General features: G+C 39.2%; 1 protein-coding gene across 8 annotated transcripts in view; it reads left to right on the top strand.

Moving 5' to 3' along the window:
- The window catches only part of ZRANB3 (zinc finger RANBP2-type containing 3), a 286,620-nt gene that overhangs the window by 181,958 nt on the left and 84,736 nt on the right, over positions 1–19,926 (top strand). For all 8 annotated transcript variants that reach the window (XM_032250718.1, XM_032250720.1, XM_032250721.1 and 5 more), the window contains one exon: positions 2,022–2,138. In XM_032250718.1, the coding sequence (XP_032106609.1) occupies positions 2,022–2,138 (117 nt within the window). The remainder of the gene's footprint in view (positions 1–2,021; positions 2,139–19,926) is intronic.

Here is a 19,926-nt window from a genome sequence, read left to right as displayed (position 1 = left end):
CCCCCCCTTTTTTTTTTTTTTTTTTTTTTCCTCAGGTGCTCTGTCCCAGGGAGTTAGGGATTTATTTATTAGTTTCCCTTGTGCTGCTGCCTTTTTTTTTTTTTCTTTCAGGGCTGCCCTGACCAGCAAGGAGGCAGCCTAGTCACCCTCTGGCTGGAGAGGCTTTACTGAGCTGCTGTGGTCTCCACCCAGCTGCCGTGTGATCTTCCCTGCAGTCCTGTTTATATGGGTGTAGTTAGAACTGCCTTGGCAATGGTGGCCCGCCTCTGTTATGGCAGACTCTCTCTGTAGTGGCAGGTTGCCTCGGCAATGGCGGGCTGCCTCAGCCGTGGTCAGACTCACTCCGTAGTGGTGGAGTGTCTCAGTAATGGTGGACGCCCCTCCGCCACAGAGCCGGACCATCCCGGGTTCAGCTGTGCTTGCTGTGAAACTCTCAACCCAGAGCGTTTTCAATTACTGGTTTTTTTTGGGGGGGTTGGGGGGATGGGGAACAGCCAAGCCTGATCACCTGGCTCCCTGACTCAGAGTATTTTTTTTTTCGTTGAATGGTTTACTCTCTCCTATGTGTTCCAGCCACCTGTTCAAAAGGCACCAGGATCTCCCATGCCACGACTCACTGAGCCGGCTGAAACAGCAGCGCTGAGATTCCTGGCGGGTTTTTTGCCTAGGAAGCTCCTGGCCTGGCTCGCTATTTCAGATGAATGGGTGACTCTGCTGTCTCCGGGCTTCAATCGCCAGCTAAGAGGGCACCCGGAGCAGTGTCTTTTGTACGGAGAGCCGCCACACCAGGGCGTGGGTAAAGCAGCCCCGCAGGCCAAAACATTTGCGCTGGTGACTAGTAGGGATCCTCCGCCTGGGAATCTCCTGGTCTGTGGGCAATAAAAATCCGTCTGGAAATGCAGCGTCCACTCACCCTCTGCACTTTCACTGGGAGCTGCAATCCTGAGCTGTTCCTATCAGCCATCTTCCCCCGATCTATTCTTGAAATTCTAAAGCTCTGTGATCATGTTATAAGACGTGAAATTCAGTATATCAGAAAACCAATTTACTAATCCTTTCCTAATTCTTATCCATGTTTACTTTTGGGAAATCCAGTGCTTATATATTCTCTAAAATTTCTGCAAATCTTAAAATAACTTTATTAACAGAGTTTTTCATTGTTATCCTGAAAGCTTAAAGTAAGCATTTTATAAACATTGAGCAATATGTTACTTCTAAAATAACAATCTTTTTTTTTTTTTTTTTTTTTTTTTTGAGATAGAATCTCGCACTGTTGCCCGGGCTGGAGTGCAGTGGCACAATCTCAGCTCACTGCAACCTCTGCCTCCCGAGTTCACGTGATTTTCCTGCCTCAGCCTCCCAAGTAGCTGGCATATAGGCGCACACTACCACACCCAACTAATTTTTTTTTTATTTTTAGTAGAGACGGGATTTCACTATGTTGGTCAGACTGATCTCGAACTCCTGACCTCATGATCCGCTGCCCTGGGCCTCCCAAAATGCGGGGATTACAGACATGAGCCACCATGCCCGGCCTCTGATTTTCTTATCTATTATTTTAGCATTCGAAAGAAAAATAAAATGGAATCAACATATGATTATATTATATTTTTACTTAATATTAATTTTATTTAATATGCCCCATCTTTAAATCAAACCATATCTTTTTATAAAGTACTTAGTTGCCATATACATTTTTACTACTCTTCTTTTGTATGGTTCTTATCTTCACTTTATGGAATGTATCTTCTTAAAAAGTTATAATTGTTTGATTTATGCTGTTAGCAAAAGGCTTTGTTTTCATTCACAGCTTATCACTGGTTTCTATAATTGGCATGAAAATGTGACTGACCTACCTCTGAATTGATGTTTTTAAATGAATATGTTGGAATCTTTGGGAATTTTCTTTTTATATCTTTCTATAGAGAAAAGGAAAAAAAGTAGGACATGATTCATGATTGCATTAATTTGTTCTGTTCATTGTGTTATATTCCTAAACAATGTTATTTTTTCCCACATAGGAATTGAATACCAGCTTTGAAGAGTGGAAAAAATTAATGAGAACTCCAAATTCAAGTGCCATGGAGACAGTCATGGGGTTGATAACTCGCATGTTTAAACAAACTGCTATTGCCAAGGTACTCTTTGCTGGGTCATCATGTATTTGTCTTCATACAAATTATTCAATATATGTTACTGTTTTTAATTAAGCAGGTTATTTGTGTATTTGCAAAATTTCTTTGCCATTGTTTAATTCTTTTTTCTTTTTTGAGTCAGGCATCTCACTTTGTCGCCCTGGCTGGAGTGCACTGGCATGATCTTGGCTTACTGCAAACTCTGCCTCCCGGGTTCAAGTGATTTTCCTGCCTCAGCCTCCCAAATAGCTGGGACTGCAGGCGCATGCCACGATGCCCAGCCTGTTTAACTATTATGGAAAAATTCAGACTATTCAAAGTAACCAGTAATGCTATATCTAACCATATATTCATCTTTTCCAATATACAGGGTGTATTTTGATGAAAGAGAATAATATACTTTATACTTTCTCATTTAAAGGACTTATGTATATATATTCATTTTTTTTTTTTGTTTTTAAAGAGTCTTGCTCTGTCACCCAGGCTAGAGTGCAGTGGCTCAATCTCAGCTCACTGCAACCTCCGCCTCCTGGGTTCAAGCAATTCTCCTGCCTCAGCCTCCCAAGTAGCTGAGATTACAGACACATGCCTCCACACCTGGCAAATTTTTTTTAATACTTGTAATAGAGACAGGTTCCACCATGTTGGCCAGGCTGGTCTTGAACTCCTAACCTCAAGTGATCCACCCACCTCGGCCTCTGAAAGTGCTGGGATTACAGGTGTGAGCCACCGCACCTGGCCTACATTTATCTTTATTATTAGCATTCCCATGGTTTTACTATATTATTACTGCAAATAATCTTTTTTTATTTGTCAGTCATCTTCCAATGATATTCTGTGTTCAGTACCCTACAGAGGTAATTGTGCTCACATTCTGTTTGTCTAAAAGTGAAAATATATAGGATTTTAGAATTTAAGTCTTAGTATAACTGTCAAGTAAACTGATCATATGTTTGTGGTAGTTGTTGTTTTGACCACCATAGTAAACCTGTAAATACTGAGGAGTGTCACCCTGCTTAATTCTGAGACTTTTTTTGTAACAATTTTTTAAGTTGAGGATTATTGAGGTCTATTTACATGAAATGAAACTTACCCTTTTAAAATGTATGGTTGGGCCAGAGGTGGTAGTGTGCCTGTAGTCCTAGTTACTTGGGAAGCTGAGGGGGGAGGATCCTTTAGCTCAGCAGATCAGGGCTACAATGAGCTATGATCGTGCCACTGTACTCCAGCTTTGCAACAGAGCAAGACTCTGTCTATAGAATAGAATAGAATAGAATAGAATAGAATAGAAGTGATTGGATGAGGCTTGACAAATGCGCGTAGTTAGGTAACCACCACTGCCATGAAAATACAGATATTTTCTGTCATGCCAAAAAGTTCCCTCATGTCACTTTGTAGCATTTCCCCTCCACGCATCTCTATACCTTGGCAATCACAGATCTGCTTTCTGTCACTGTCGTTTTACACTTTCCAGAATGTCACAGAAGTGGAAGAATAGCATGTAGCTTTGTGTCTGGCTTCTTTCACTTAGTATAAAGCTTTTGAGATTGATTCAAGTTGTTGTATATGTTATTACTTTTTCCTTTTTATTGCTTACCTTACATCCTCCAGTGTATGGGAACAAAGCTTAGAAACATTTTTTTTGAGAGACAGGGTCTTGCTCTGTCACCTAGGCTAGAGTGCAGCGGCACAATCACAGCTCACTGCAGTTTTGAACACCTGGGCTCTAGGGATCCTTTTGCCTCAGCCTCCCAAAGTACTGGGATTACAGTTGTAGAACTCTTAGACAAGGGATTTAAAATAGCTATGAACAATATGTTAAAGAATCAAATAGAAAAGATAAACAACATGTTTGAAAAGATGCAGAATTTTAGAAATAGTATGAAAATTATAAGAGTAAAATGGAAATGTTAGAAATAGAAAACACAGTATCAGAGATAAATAAAATTTCTTTGGTCAGCTTATAAGCCAATAGTGAAGATAAAATGTAATCATAAAAAATCTTGCTGGGTGTGGTAGCTCACACCTGTAATCCCAGTGCTTTGGGAGACTGAGGCAGATTGCTCAAGCCCAGGAATTTGAGACCAGCCTGGGCAACATGGCAAAAACCCATCTCTACTAAAAATGCAAAAATTAGCTGAGTGTGGTGGCACATGTCTGTGGTCCCACTACTCAGGAGGCCGAGTTGGGAGAATCACTTGAACCCAGGAGGCAGAAGTTGCAGTGAACTGTGATCATGCCACTGCACTCCAACCTGGACAACAGAATGAGTGAGACGCTGTCTCAAAAATTAAAAAATAAATGAAATAAAATAAAATTCATCAATTATAATATTTGGCCAGGCACAGTGGCTCACACCCGTAATGCCAACAGTTTGAGAGGTTGAGGTGGGAGGATTACTTGAGGCCAGGAGTTCAGGACCAGCCTGGCCAACATGGTGAGACCCCATCTCCAATAAAAAATAGAAAAATTAGCTGGGTGTAGTGGCTGATGCCTGTAGTGCCAGCACTTTGGGAGGCCAAGGCGGGTGGATCACTTGTGGTCAGGAATTCAAGATCAGCCTGGCCAGTGTGGTGAAACTCCATCTCTACTAAAAATATAAACATTAGCTAGGCACGGTGGTGTATGGATATAATCCCAGCTACTCAGGAGGCCGAGGAAGGAGACTTACTTGATCCCAGGAGGCAGAGGTTACAGTGAGCTGAGATGGTACCACTGCACTCCAGCCTAGGCGACAAAAGTGAAACTCTGTCTCAAAAAAAAAAAAATTAAACATTAGTTGGGCATGGTGGCACGTTCCTGTAGTCCCAGCTACTTGAGAGGCTGAGCTGGAAGGATCACTTGAGCCCAGGGTCAAGGCCCAGCTGATTTTTTGTATTTTTAGTAGAGACAGGGTTTCACCGTGTTGACCAGGATGGTCTCGATCTCTTGACCTCGTGATCCACTCGCCTCGGCCTCCCAAAGTGCTGGGATTACAGGCTTGAGCCACCGCGCCCGGCCCAAAGATAATTTAAAACTACCTGACGATGTTTTATTTTTAATATCTTGATAAGAATAAGAAGGAAAAATTCAAAGAAAATAATGAATTTTCAAGTAAATAGGTTTGTGTAAATATGCAGCTATTTATAGGATATGCTATTTTAAGGGCATATACTTAATCATTACTTACAGTAAAATGAATTCCTCATTATTCATGGTGTTTAATTTTTAAAAGGCTATAATTCTATAATAAATACATAAATGTATGAAGTATGAAATCTTGTTCTTGACAAACTGAGGAAATGAATACTTTCCCTATTCTTTTTTTAACACTGTTCACTAATTGTGGTTAGAGAATTTCTAGGCACTGGGCCTAGAAAGGACCTCTGGGGGTCATCTTTCCTCTTCCTTTGCTCTAGGCAGAGTTATATGCCTAAAGCCTTCCAGACAAATGGGTCTCTATCTATCCGAATTTTATACATCTTCAGGATAAAATATTTCTTTCTCTGCTATAATCTTTTCTTTGCCTCATATCCTACACACTGTTGTAGGCAGACAGGAAAACGGTACAGCACTTCAAATTAGGTCATATCAGCAAATTAGGTCATATTGATAATAAATTTTAATATGTACAGTACTATGCTACAAAATTATAATATTGGCATGTATTATTTATGTGCTGTATAAACACTTATGCTAGTCTACCTTTTGAAGTACTTCTATTTCTTAAAAGGACAGAGTATATTTTAAGTACGTTTGGTATCTCCTTAGTGGTGTTATTAGATTATCAAGGTCTCTTTTTCAGATAGGTCTTAATGAAAACAAATAATGGCAATGATAAATAGTAAAAAATGATGATAGGGAGGGCTGCCAATAGAATTGGGAAAGGGCCACAAAGAGAAAGAAACTTCCAGCTGAACTTTGTAATAATTTTGACTGAGTGCAAATATTCTTGGGCAGAAACCTGGGAAGGGGGTGGTGTGCAAGGAGAATGAAAAGTACAGATACAAGCACAGAAGCAGCTGTAGGCAGAGCCAGGGAGGCTTCTAGCCTGGGGCAAGAGCTGCCTGGATATAATCTCAGTGCTGTTGGTAGAGCACAATGGGATTGAGACTGGCCTTGCTGGCTGCCTGGCAGCTGGGTGAGGCCTGTCACTGCCAGCTTTCCCCCACGTCCCTGGCAACCTGTATGACACAGCAGAGACAGCCATAATTTTCCTGAGAACATAACCCCATTAGCCTGAGAACCACACTAACATCTCCCACAGTGGCTGCAGCAGTCCAAGCCCAAGGAGTCTGAGCTTGGACACAACTAACCCTGATCCCATGATGGTCTTCTCTACCCACCCTCGTAACAGAAGATAAAAGATATAATCTCTTAGAATCTCTATAGTCCTGCCGATCACCTGAAAAACTGGAATACTTATCCAGGCAACCTTAGAACAAGCTTGTATGCCCCCTATGCTGCTGCAACTGCTGCTCTCTTGAAAGTGACTCCTCCTGGCTGGAGGCCAACCAACTCAAGCCATTACAGCAATTCAGAACAACCCTGCTCCAAGAAAGGAGGAAACAACAGCTAATAACACTGCCTGTAGCATCCTGGATAACCAGAGCTCCTGAGTCTGTCCATGTGACAACTTGACTGCTAGCACAATCAGCATTAAAGAAAACCAGTGCACTAAACAAAACCACAACCAAGGACCATCACAGAGTCCATTTCACTCCCCCACTACCTTCACCAGAGCAATTGATGGTATACACAGCTGAGAGGCCTGAAGACGGATCACATCACAGGACTCTTTGCAGACAGTTCCCAGTACCAGCCCGGAGGCCAGTAGCTCCGCTGGATGGCAAGACCCATAAGAGCACTAACAATCACTGCAGTCCAACTCTCAGGAAGCCCCATCCCTAGGGAAAGGGGTGAGCACCACATAAAGGGATCACAGGGTTGTGGGACAAAAGAAGATGAACAGCAGCCCTTGATCCCCAGATCTTTCCTCTGTCATTGTCTACCCAAATGAGAGGGAACCAGTAAAACAATTCTGGTAATATGACAAAGCAAGGTTCTTTAACATCCCAAAAGATCATACTAGCTCACCAGCAATGGATCCCAAACAAGAAGAAATCTGAAGTGCCAGAAAAAGAAGTCAGAGGTTAATTATTAAACTACTCAAGGAGGTACCAGAGAAAGGTAAAAACCCACTTACATAATATTTTGTTGTCATTGCTGTTGTTGAGACAGAGTTTCACTCTATCACCCAGGCTGGAGTGCAGTGGTACAATCTTGGCTCACCGCACCCTCTGCCTCCTGGATTCAAGCACTTATCATGCTTCGGCCTCTCCAGTAGCTGGGACAACTGGCACACACCACCACACCCAGCTAATTTTTATATTTTCAATAGAGACAGGGTTTTGCCATGTTGGCCAGGATGGTCTCGATCTCTTGACCAGGAAGGCAGAGGTTGCAGAGAGCCGAGATCCCGCCACTGCACTCCAGCCTGGGTGACAGAGTGAAACTCTGTCTCAAAAAAAAAGAAAGAAATCAACTCCAAAAGGAACCTCAAAACCGTGGAGATACGTGGAAATTAAATAGTCTGTTCTTCAATGATCACTGGGTCAACAATAAAATCAAGATGGACATTTACAGATTATTTGAACTGAATGATAATAGTGACATAGCCTATCAAAACCTCTGGGATACAGCAAAAACAGTGCTAAGAGGAAAGCCCATAGTATTAAATGCCTGCATCAAAAACTCTGAAAGAGCACTAATAGACAATCTAAGGTCACACCTCAAGAAACTAGAGAAACAAGAACAAACCACACCCAAACCCAGCAGAAGAAAAGAAGTAACAAAAATCAAATCAGAAGTAAATGAAATGGAAACAACACGCACAAAAAAATACAAAAGATAAATGAAGCAAAAAACAGGTTCTTTGAAAATATAAACAAAATTGATAGACCATTAGCAAGGCTAACCAAGGAAACAGAGAAGGTCCAAGTAGGCTCAATTAGAAATGAAACAGAAGATACTACAAACGATACCACAGAAATACAAAAGATCATTCAAAGCTCCTGGTAACACCTTTATGTACACAAACTAGAAAACCTAGAGGACATGGATAAATTTGTGGAAATATACAACTCTCCTAGATTAAACCAGGAAGAAATAGAGACTCTGAAAGGCCAATAACAAGCAGCAAGATTGAAATGATAGTTTTTAAATTGCCAACTAAAAAAAGTTCAGGACCAGATGGATTCACAACTGAATTCTTTCAGACATTCAAAGAAGAATTGATACCAATCCTATGGAAACTATTCCAAAAGATTAAGTGGGAATCCTCCCTAAATCATTCTATGAAGGCAGTAATACCCTAACACCAAAACCAGGGAAGGACATAACAAGAAAAGAAAACTACAGACCAATATTTCCAATGAACACAGATGTAAAAATCCTCAACAAAATACTAGCTAACCAAATCCAACAGTATATCAAAAATGTAATCCACCATGATCAATTGGATTTCATATCAGGGATGCTGGGATGGTTTAACATACACAAGCCAGTAAATGTGATACACCATATAAACAGAATTAAAAACAAAAATTACATGATCATCTCAGTAGATGCAGAAAAAGCATTTGACAAAATCTAGCATCATTTTGTGATTAAAACCCTCAGCAAAATCGGCATAGAGGGTACATATTTTAAGGTAATAAAAGCCATCTATGACAAACCCACAGCCAACATTATACTAAATGGGGAAAAGTTGAAATCATTCCCCCTGAGAACTGGAACAAGGCAAGAATGCCCACTTTCACCACTTCTATTCAGCATAGTTCTGAAAGTCCTAGCCAGAGCAGTCAGACAAGAGAAAGAAATAAAGGGCATCCACATAGGTAAAGAGGCAGTAAAACTGTCATAGTTCACTGATGATATGATTGTATACCCAGAAAGACTCAACCAGAAGCTCCTAGATATGATAAATGAATTTAGCAAAGTTTCTGGATACAAAATCAATATACACAAATCAGTAGCACTGCTATACACTGTGACCAAGCCCAGAATCAAATCAAGAACTCAAGCCCTTTTACAATAGCTGCAAAAACAAACAAAAAAGAAAAAAGCCTTTTCCGCCGGGCACGGTGGCTCACGCCTGTAATCCTAGCACTTTCGGAGGCTGAGGTGGGTGGATCACCTGAGGTCAGGAGTTCAAGACCAGCCTGGCCATCATGGTGAAACCCCATCTTTAAAAAAAAAAGAACAAAAAAAGAAAAAAGCCTTTTCCAAAGGAAGGAACATGGAAGAAAAAAAATACTTAACCAGCCAAGGACCTGAAACACCTCTACAAGGAAAACTACAAAACACTACTGAAGGAAATCACAGATGGCACAAACAAATGGAAACACATCAATACATCCCATACTCATGAATGGGTAGAATCAATATTGTGAAAATAACCATACTGCCAAAAGCAGTCTACAAATTCAATGCAATTCCCATCAAAATACCATCATCATTCTTCACAGAACTGGAAAAAACAATTCTAAAATTCATTTGGAACCAAAAAACAGGCCTCATGGCCAAAGTAAGACTAAGCAAAAAGAACAAATCTGGAGGCATCACATTACCCAACTTTGAGCTATCCTATAAAGTTATAGTCACCAAAACAGCATGGTACTTGTATAAAAATGGGCACATATGCTAATGGAACAGAATAAAGAACCCAGAAACAAAGCCAAATTCTTAGAGCCAACTGATCTTCGACAAAGCAAACAGAAGCAAAGTGGGGAAAGAACACCCTAATTCAACAAATGGTGCTGGAATAATTGGCAAGCCACATGTAGAAGAATGAAACTGGATCCTAATCTCTCACCTTATACATAAATCAACTCAAGATGCATCAAATTCTTTATGTGACCTGAAACCATAAAATTTCTAGAAGATAACATTGGAAAAACCTTTGTAGACATTGGCTTAGGCAAAGAGTTCATAACCAAGAACCCAAAAGCAAATGCAACAAAAAACAAAGATAAGTAGCTGGGACTTAATTAAACTTAAAAGCTTCTGCACAACAAAAGGAACAAGTCACCTGAGTAAACAGATAACACACAGAATAGAAGGAAATCTTCACAAACTATGCCTCCAACAAAGGACTAACAGGCAGAATCTACAAGGAACTCAAACAAGTCAGCAAGAAAAAAAATAATTAATCCCATCAAAACTTGGGCTAAGGACATGAATCGACAGTTCTCAAAAGAAGATATACAAATGGCCAACAAACGTGAAAAAAATGCTCATCATCACTAATTATCAGGGAAATGCAAATTAAAGCCACATTGTGATACTACCTTGCTCCTGCAAGAATGGCTATAATTTAAAAATAAAAAAATAATAGAAATTGGTATTGATGTGGTAAAAAGGGAAAACTTTTACACTGCTGGTGGGAGTGTCAATTAATATAAACAGTATGGAGATTCCTTAAAGAACTAAAAGTAGAGCTACCATTTGATCCAGCAATCCCACTACTGGGTATCTACCCACAGGAAAATAAGTCATTATATGAAAAAGACACTTGCACATGCATGTTTATAGCAGTACAATTTACGATTGCAAAAATATGGAACCAGCCTAGATGTTCATCAACTGAAGAGTGGATAAAGAAAATGTGGCATGGAATACTACTTAGCCACAAAAAGGAACAAAATAGGCTGGGCACGGTGGCTCATGTCTGTAATCCCAGCACTTTGGGAGGCCAAAGCGGGTGGATCACCTGAGGTCAGGAATTCAAGACCAGCCTGACCAACATGGTGAAACCCCATCTTTACTAAATATAGAAAAATGAGCTGGGCATGGTGGCACACACCTGTAATCACAGCTACTCGGGAGGCTAAGGCAGGAAAACTGCTTGAACCCAGGAGGCAGAGGTTGCAGTGAGCCGAGATTACTTCACTGCACTCCAGCCCAGGTGACAGAGCAAGACTCTGTCTCAAACAAAAGGAACAAAATAATGGCATTTACAGCAACCTGGGTGGAGTTGGAAACCATTAATGAGGTAACTCAGGATTGGAAAACCAAACATCACATGTTCTCATAAGTGGGATCTAAGCTATGAAAATGCAAAGGCAAGGCCAGCCATGGTGGCTCATACCTATAATCCCAGCACTTTGGGAAGTCACGGTAGGCGGATCAGTTGAGTCCAGGAGTTCGAGACCAGCGTTGCCAACACAGTGAAACCCCATCTCTACTAAAAATACAAAAACTAGCCGGGTGTAGTGGTGTGCACCTGTAGTCCCAGATACTTGGGAGGCTGAGGCAGGAGAATTCCTTGAACCCAGGATGTGGAAGTTGCAGTGAGCCGAGATTGTGCTACTGCACTCCAGCCTGGGTGACAAAGCAAGACTCCATCTCAAAAAGAAAAGAAAAGAAAAGAAAGAAAATGCAATGGCATAAGAATGATAGATACAATGGGACTTGGGGGAAGGGTAAGGGGGGTGTAAAGGATAAAAGACCACACATTGGGTGTAGTGTACACTGCCCAGGTGATGGGTGCACCAAAATCTCAGAAATCACACCTAAATAACTTATCCATGTAACCAAACACCACCTATTCCCCCAAAAGCCTATTAAAATAAGAATAAAACAATGGAACATTTCAAAATAATGATAAATAGTAAACAAAGGAATGAAACAAAAATAATCAATGTTACCAGTACAAAGTCAGTTAGTGGAGAATCTGAGATAATTAGAATTACTTTTCTTCTTCCATATCATTATTTTTGTTGCTTTGGAAGATATGTTGAGAATACAGTGGATGAAAATGAACAGATTCTTCAGGTTTGGCATCAGCATAATATTCTCCTAGAAGAAAAACAAATTTATGTGTTACGTATGGTTTAGCCATCTCTCAATACAGGTACATTACAACGGGTACATCACAACAATGCCTCATTTTTAGAAGAAACCGTTTTAGGAGAAATGCCAGTTATTTTTCTATGAAAAGGATTGAAGCCAACCCATAATTTAAAATTTCTTGTCACTGGAGGGATGGCAGCATTCCTTAGTGCCTTAACAACTTTCCAGAAGGCAAATTACTTTAAACATGTTTCCATTATGCACAAAGTGCGTTTCCTCTTTAATTGCCTCAGCAGCTTAGCACAGGTGGAATCCTATTTATAATATGCGGTGAGGTATAATGAGGCCACTGCAAGTATTCCCTGCTGCACAGGGTCTGGGAAGATATGAGACTGAAGAGTGCTTCTTGTTTTGCCAGTTCTGTAGTTTCGGAAGGATCTCTGGCTCTGAACTGGGGACACACTGCCTCTTCAGCATTAGCAGGAAATAGCAATGATCAATAAAGTGCACATAAAATAATAATGTTACTATTTTAGAGGAGGAAAGAGTGTATTAGCTATATGGAAATGTGGCATGGAGGAAGGCTTTATTAAAGAAGGAAATGTCCACTTGAGAAGGAGTGTTGCAAAGTTTTTGAGGTGGTGAGAATTGGTAGGTTGGAATCACAAATAGAGGAGTTTACCATAGAAAAAGAAGAAATAACCTCTCTTGTTACAAAAGGAAAGGAAGTGAGGATGAGTAAAAAAAGTAAGCAAATGTAACAGAATTCTCAGGTGTTGATTCTATTTTCTTTGGGCAAGGGATGGTTTGAGAACCAGGAGTCATAGGCTGTGATTTCGAAGCAAGTGGAAGAGGAGAGGTTGAAATTGTTTTTGCAATTTGCTGGAGAAATAGGCTAATAAGAACTAACACTTATATAATGTATACTATGTGCCAAGCACTAATCCAGGCAGATTTCGTGGGCTAACCTATTTAATTTTCACCACAACCCTATGCAGTGTAGTTACTTTTCTCTTCTTTTATAGTGAGAAAATTAAAGCACAGAGATTAAATTACTTGCTCAATGTCTCTCACATTGTAAATAATGGAGCCAGGATTCAAACCCAGACTGTCTGTCTCCAGAGTTCATGTGCTCAGCCATCATTCTACAAGGATAGCTAAATAGATATAATATTTATTAATAACCATGAATTAATGTGTTACTTATTTTTCTATTAGCGATTTTTTTAAGGGTCAGGGTCTTCCTCTGTTGTCCAGGCTGGAGTATAGTGGTGTGATCATGGCATCCTCTAACTTCTGGCCTCAAGCAATCCTCCCACCGCAGCTTCCTGAGTAGCTGGGACTACAGGCATGAGCCATCATGCCTGGCTCCCTGTTGGTGAATTTTCAACATCCCTGGATAGGCATGGAGAAGATACAGACTTTAAAGTCTGTAAATTCTGTGTATTTTGATTTTTAACACCCAAATAAGGTTTATTCATGAGTAAATAAATAAACCTCTCCAAATAAGGTTTATTCTGTACTTTACTAGGACAAAGTTGATTATCTTATTGATATGACTAGTGGATGGAGTTAGAAATAAATCAAGAATATTTTTAAAAATTGAATTCAGTTTTAAAAGAATTAGATTAGCTATTTTGTTTGAGACAGAACTTCACGCTGTCACCCAGGCCGGAGTGCAGTGGCACAGTCATAGCTCCCTGCAGCTTCATCCTCGCAGGCTCAAGCAATCCTTCTGAGTCAGCCTCCTAAGTAGCTGGGACTGTAGACACACATGCCACCACACCCAGCTAATTTTTAAATTTTTTGTAGACAGGCTCCCACTGTGTTGCTGAGGCTGGTCTTAAACTCCTGGGCTTGAGCAGTCCTCCCGCCTCAGGCTTCCAAAATGCTGGGATTATAGACATGTGTCGCTGTGCCCAGCCTAGATTAGCTGTTTTGATCAATGACTTTTATGATCAAACTTCCATGAAAATAACTTTTTTGAAGTTCATCATGCTATTGGCTTTACTTTGTCAAAGTTTGGGTAAGTTTTGGATAAATGGAATTATGTCATTCATGGGAATGGTCTCTCTTATCTATCCTTGCTGATTGATAATGATTCTTTTATTATAACTTGTTCTGAAAAGCTTATGGGAGATTTAGGATCCCAGGTTTTTGTGTAAAATTGTGTTGGTTAAGATATAAAACTGGAATTGTCCTCTTCACAGGGTATTGTATCCCATCTACTTTCCGCTGCACTGCTTGGGGAACTCCACCAGTGTCAAAAGATAAATACATTTGAGGTTTTAGATTTGTATTTGCAGATATATTTATAAGGAAATAAAACATTCTTTGAGACAAGAAAATAATACTTTTTATTTTTGAGACAGAGTCTCGTACTGTCGCCCAGGCTGTAGTGCAGTGGCGCGATCTCAGCTCACTGCATTCTGTACCTCCTGGGTTGAAGCAATTCTCCTGCGTCAGCCTCCCGAGGAGCTGGAACTACAGGTGTGCACCATCATGCCCAGCTAATTTTTTTGTATTTTTAGTAGAGATGGGGTTTCACAGTGCTGGCCAGGATGGTCCCAATCTCCTGATCCGCCTGCCTTGGCCTCCCAAACTGCTGGGATTACAGGTGTGAGCCACCGTACCTGGCAGAAAATAATACTTTTGATAGTTTACTGGAACCATCTTTTGAAGTGAAACTATTGTTTTCTTTTGGAAAATTTAGGCATGAAGCTCTGTAAAAATATTCAAAGCCTTGACATTATGGTATGGAAACTGCCAGTCTTCTCCTGAAGGCTGTCTTTTACCAGATTTGAAAATGTTTACTAACAGATTTGAAAATATTTTTTCAGGTTGATGAAAGAGTTTCTAAATTAAAAACTATTGGCAAAAGGGGAAGGACTACTGGAAGACAATGTCTAGCCTTCCTTTTGTGGTGGGCTGCAGAAGCTAGTCAGGTAGTAAATAAACAATGCATAGTCTCCTTTACTTTGGTACTTGCCTTTGCTTATTTAAGATAATTGTAAAGGATAAAAGGTAAATCAACTATCACAAAATAAATAAGTTAGTAAGGAACAGTGTAAGGTGAGTTAGATAAATGAATAAAAATAATAGTGTATCAACTGAATGGATAAATAAAATGCATATATATTCATACAATGGAATATTATTTGACATTAAAAAGAAATGAAGTACTGAAGTATGTTATAACATGGACTGAAAACCATTATGCTAAGTTAAAGAAGCTGTCTCAGGAAACATGTATTATCTGATTCAATTTATATGAAATGTCTAAAAGAGTTAAATCCATAGAGACAGAAAGTTGATTAGTGTTTACCTGGAGCTGAAATGATGGGGAACCATGGTGTGACAGCTGAAAGTTGAAGGAATTCTATTTAGGGTAATGAAAAGGTCCTAAAATTGATTGTTGTGGTGATATACAACTCTGCAAATGTACAAAAAGCCATTGAATTGTACACTTTAAAAAAGTGAATTTTATGGTATGTGAATTATATTCCAGTGATGCTATTTTTGTTAAAAGAGAGAGAGCCTAGGTTCTTTTGTCATTTTGTTGCCTGACCCAGTTCACTGCTTGCCCTCTACAGCTCCTATTATTGCCCCAAGATAACTGCTGCCTTCCGGGATATCAGATATCAAATGCAGCCTATAACATGCAAAGCCAGGAAAATCATTCCTAAGAGTGCCTTTGTCAGTGAGGATGTTTTTTGAAACCCCCAGCAGACTCCTCAGGTTGTCATATTAGTCGGAATCATTTACAGGGGCAATGAAAACGCTAGGTTTGCCTAGACCAAGCACAATTCACCTGTGACTAATTAAGAAGGCATTAAAAGAGCTTAAAAAAAGAGCTTAAAAGGTCATGAGATACCCGAACAAACGTCATTTGATTGAATTCTGAGGACTCGAAGATTTAAAGGGAAGCTTGCTTTGTGCTCACACTCTTAGCTACAAGTTACGGCTGTTAGGAGAAAGAGGATTCTGATTTGGTAAAACAGTAGTGAAGACTAGTCAAGACTATTGCAGTAGAGGTCAACTCTTTTGCAGTAGAGGAGAGAGGTTGAGCTCAATTCCAAATACAAGGACAGTGGAGATTTATAGCCAGGGAGTAGGTTGAGAGAGTTGATGAATGGAAAATTACTAAGAGGAGACATCAAGGATAATAGGATTCTTGCTAAAGACAGGTCAAGGGCTTATACATCAAAGGTGCAGACTGAGGAACTAGATCCATTATCAAGAGTTGGGGGATTTTCACTGAAATGACTTAGCAGGACTCTTACTAAGTAAGACTGGGCTCTGCCAGGTGTGATGGCTCACACCTGTAATCCCAGCACTTTGGGAGGCCAAGGCAGGCAGATCACTTGAGGTCAGGAGTTTGAGACCAGCCTGGCCAACATGGCGAAACTCCATCCCTACTAAAAATACAAAATCAGCCAGGCATGGTGGCGCATGCCTATAATCCCAGCTACTTGTGAGGCCGAGGCAGGAGAATCACTTGAAACCAGGAGGCAGAGGTTGCAGTCAGCCAAGATCATGCCACTGCACTCCAGCCTGAGCAACAGAATGAGACTCCCTCTCAAAAAATTAAAAAATAAATAAAAAAAAAGACTGGGCTATGCAGACCTGGCAAGGACAAGATGGACACAGAAGGCCAATGTGAAGGTTTAATTGAGAAGGGGGCTCAGCAGAGTCTAACTAAAGCTAGGTCAAAGGAGAGTCTTTGTCATACGTCAGGTTTGATGTTTTTGTCTTTCATTTTTTAAATTATTATTATTTTATTAAAAGCCAACAATTTGAAATCAAGTAACTTTTGTCCGGTCTTTAGTGCAATATAGGTTTTTCTTTAACTACTTTTACTTCAGAAAGTATAATGTGTACTTCTTCACTGATTAAAAAAACAAGGATATTCTCTTCATTGCTGTATTTCTTTAAATAAGATATAATGTATAGTCTTCATTAATTGCTTAAATTAGACCTTTGACTAACAGGCTCATTACCAACAGATCAGTTCTAGTAAAATAAAATAGAGTTTTGAACACATGCATTTTCTGCAACTTCTGTGAAACCTGAACTGGCATAACCAAGCTGCTGATTATTATGAGGACCTGCCATTCTACATACTACGTACTTAAGATAGTTTGGAAGCAAATTTCTGTTTAGATCATTTAAAATCTGACAATGCAGTGATAGTTTTTATTAGAATAAAATAAAGATAGTTAAAATGCATGCATAGTACATTTTAAAATGAAGATCTATTTAATCCCCAACTTAAGAACCTAAGAAAATCCTAAAAGTTCATTTGTTACTTTTGATGTTTTGGTATTCCAAACACATTTTCTCCTGAAAAGCAATATCACAAATGATGGTTAAGTTGCTGTATTAGTCCTAAGAGCCTATTTAGCTAGTTATGTAGTTGAACTTTACAATAATGTTAGTAACCGTAAATCTTTTTGAAGCACTAGTGGAAAGGAGTGGGAAAAGTGGGGGCTTGAGCTTTGGCATCAGCAGCTCTGGTTGTGATGGAAGCAGATGATATATGAGTGGAGGAGGCTCTGACAAAAATTGCTCACTTGTGAAGAGGAAGGTGAATCCATCTGAGACTAGAGGTTTGGCAATTATATAGTTTGTAAGTCTGGACTGGATAGTAATGAATGTACCTTAAAAGTACTCCAACTTGACATGTACATTTTAAAAGACTTATCACAGTAAATATAGCTCTTTAGGCAAACATGCACTTTATTAAAGTGGTTTAGTTGCCATGACAGCATATCCGGAATTTATAGCTCCTTGTTTTGACAGTACTTCATTTCCACTTTCTGACGCACTGAAATCCAGGGCTAAAGTTCTTAACAGCCTCTACTCTCATTGTATGATGAATTTCTATTGTTTAGAAAACTTAGACATCAAAATGTAGTTTGCTGAATTTGTCTTTTGACTTTACAGTCATATGCATGAATTTTAAGTAGGTATTTTTCAGTTTTGAAATGCTTCCTTCATAATTCTTTTATTATTACCAAAGCTACATAGTATTATATAGTTTAATGATCAGGGTCAGCCATTCCAAAAAATAAGCGTCCCCTAACCTTATTTCCCAAAGGCAAAAACCTTTTCTTTGAGCTGTTTTTTTTGTTTGTTTTTTTTTTGTTTTTTTGTTTTTTAGTATTTACTTCAAATCCCTCAACACCATACTTATATTGCTGCTTACTTCGTATTTCTGTTTGCTTTGTAATTTTAGCTGTCATAATACGGGAGATAAAATTTCAGCCCTGTCTTCCATTGCCTGACTCTCACACACATATCTTTCTGTTATTTCTATCCTTCTATGAAAGTGCTAGTCATAGTTTTACTGATTTTATAGCAACTTATTACTAATTTTGGCTTGATCAGTATTCACAATCTTTATTATTAGAACCACATTTACAACATTTACAGGTGAAATGTAGTATGCTATGGATATGTTTTTCTTCCACAAGTCACTTTATTTTCTTTGGCATTAATAATTATAAAGGTTTTTCTTCTTTTATCAGTTTTCTATGTAGTTATCACTAATCCATCCTCAAAGTTTCCCCTAGTTATTTAATCTCCTTCCAATATCTTTAAACAGTGAGCATTATATAAATCTCATCTTGTTAAAGAAATTTCCCCTGGTCCCTTCTGATAAGCTCCAATCTGAGCTGTTACTCTTTAGGCCTGCTGTAGAGCTCTAATCCTGAAGATTTTCATCTCTTTCCTTTACATAATTTTCTTTCTTTCTTTACTTCCTTATTTTGCTGGAGCATTTTCTCCAGTAGCCTCCCAAGAAAGGATATATTGGAAGCAAATTATTTGTGTTCCTTGCATATTTGAAAATATCTTTGTTCTACCTGATTTTTAGTTAGCTTGGTATAAAATTTGAGGAAATAATTTTCTCTCATTTCTAGTATTGGTATTGGGAAGTCCAGTACAATTCAGAATTGTTATTCTATTTTGATTGTGTGAAATCTTTTCGGCTGTCGGCGGTGGCTCATGCCTGTAATCACAGCTCTTTGGAAGGCTGTGGTGGGCAGATCACAAGGTCAGGATATCGAGACCAGCCTGACCAACATGGTGAAACCCCGTCTCTACTAAAAATGCAAAAAATTAACTGGACATGGTGGCACATGTCTGTAATTCCAGCTACTTGGGAGGCTGAGGCAAGAGAACCGCTTGAACCTGGGAGGCGGAGGTTGCAGTGAGCCAAGATTGCACGACTTGGCCTCCCAAAGTGCTGGAATTACAGGCGTGAGCTGCGACCACATCTGGTCTATATTTTATATTTTCTTTGTTATTTTCTATCTACTTTCTGGGAGATTTCCTTAGCTTGATAAGCAATTATCAATTTCTACTATTTTTTCTTAATTTCTGAGATTACTTTCTTCTCTTCTTTATATATATATATATATAATATATATAAAGAATATTTTATATATTCTTTATATATAGATAATATATATATATATTTTTTATAGCATACTGATCTTGCTTTACAAATACAATCTATTCCAGTTTTCTTAGCTCTGTATATTTGATCTGTTCATTCATGTGGCTTTCTACAAATGTCTGTTGATCTTTGGCTGGTTGCTTATATTTACAAGAAAGACACTAAACACTGACTGGAAGCTCTGTGGATGTACACGATTTGTAGACTATGGCCTTCAATAAATGGTGATCTGAATGGGATGTCTCCTTGGGAAACCCCTGATAGCCATATCTTCAATTTTTTCTCTTGGCTGGTCAGATTCCTTAGAAAAGAATTTGTGATTCTCCTCTCTTGCCTGAATGATATAAGCCTGTTTTTCTGTTTTGGGAAGTATGGGGTAAAAAGGCTGAGAGAGAGGGGAAGATCTCAGCATTTATTTTGTAACTTTCATGTAATCCCTATGAGTTTTGTAGGATATACCTATCATCAATATAGGATTCCTCTATTTAAATACCC

This window comes from Sapajus apella, unplaced genomic scaffold (assembly GCF_009761245.1).
Source record: "Sapajus apella isolate SASKATOON/1434 unplaced genomic scaffold, GSC_monkey_1.0 scaffold72, whole genome shotgun sequence".
NCBI classification, from domain to species: domain Eukaryota; kingdom Metazoa; phylum Chordata; class Mammalia; order Primates; family Cebidae; genus Sapajus; species Sapajus apella.
This window is presented reverse-complemented; position numbering and strand designations above follow the sequence as displayed.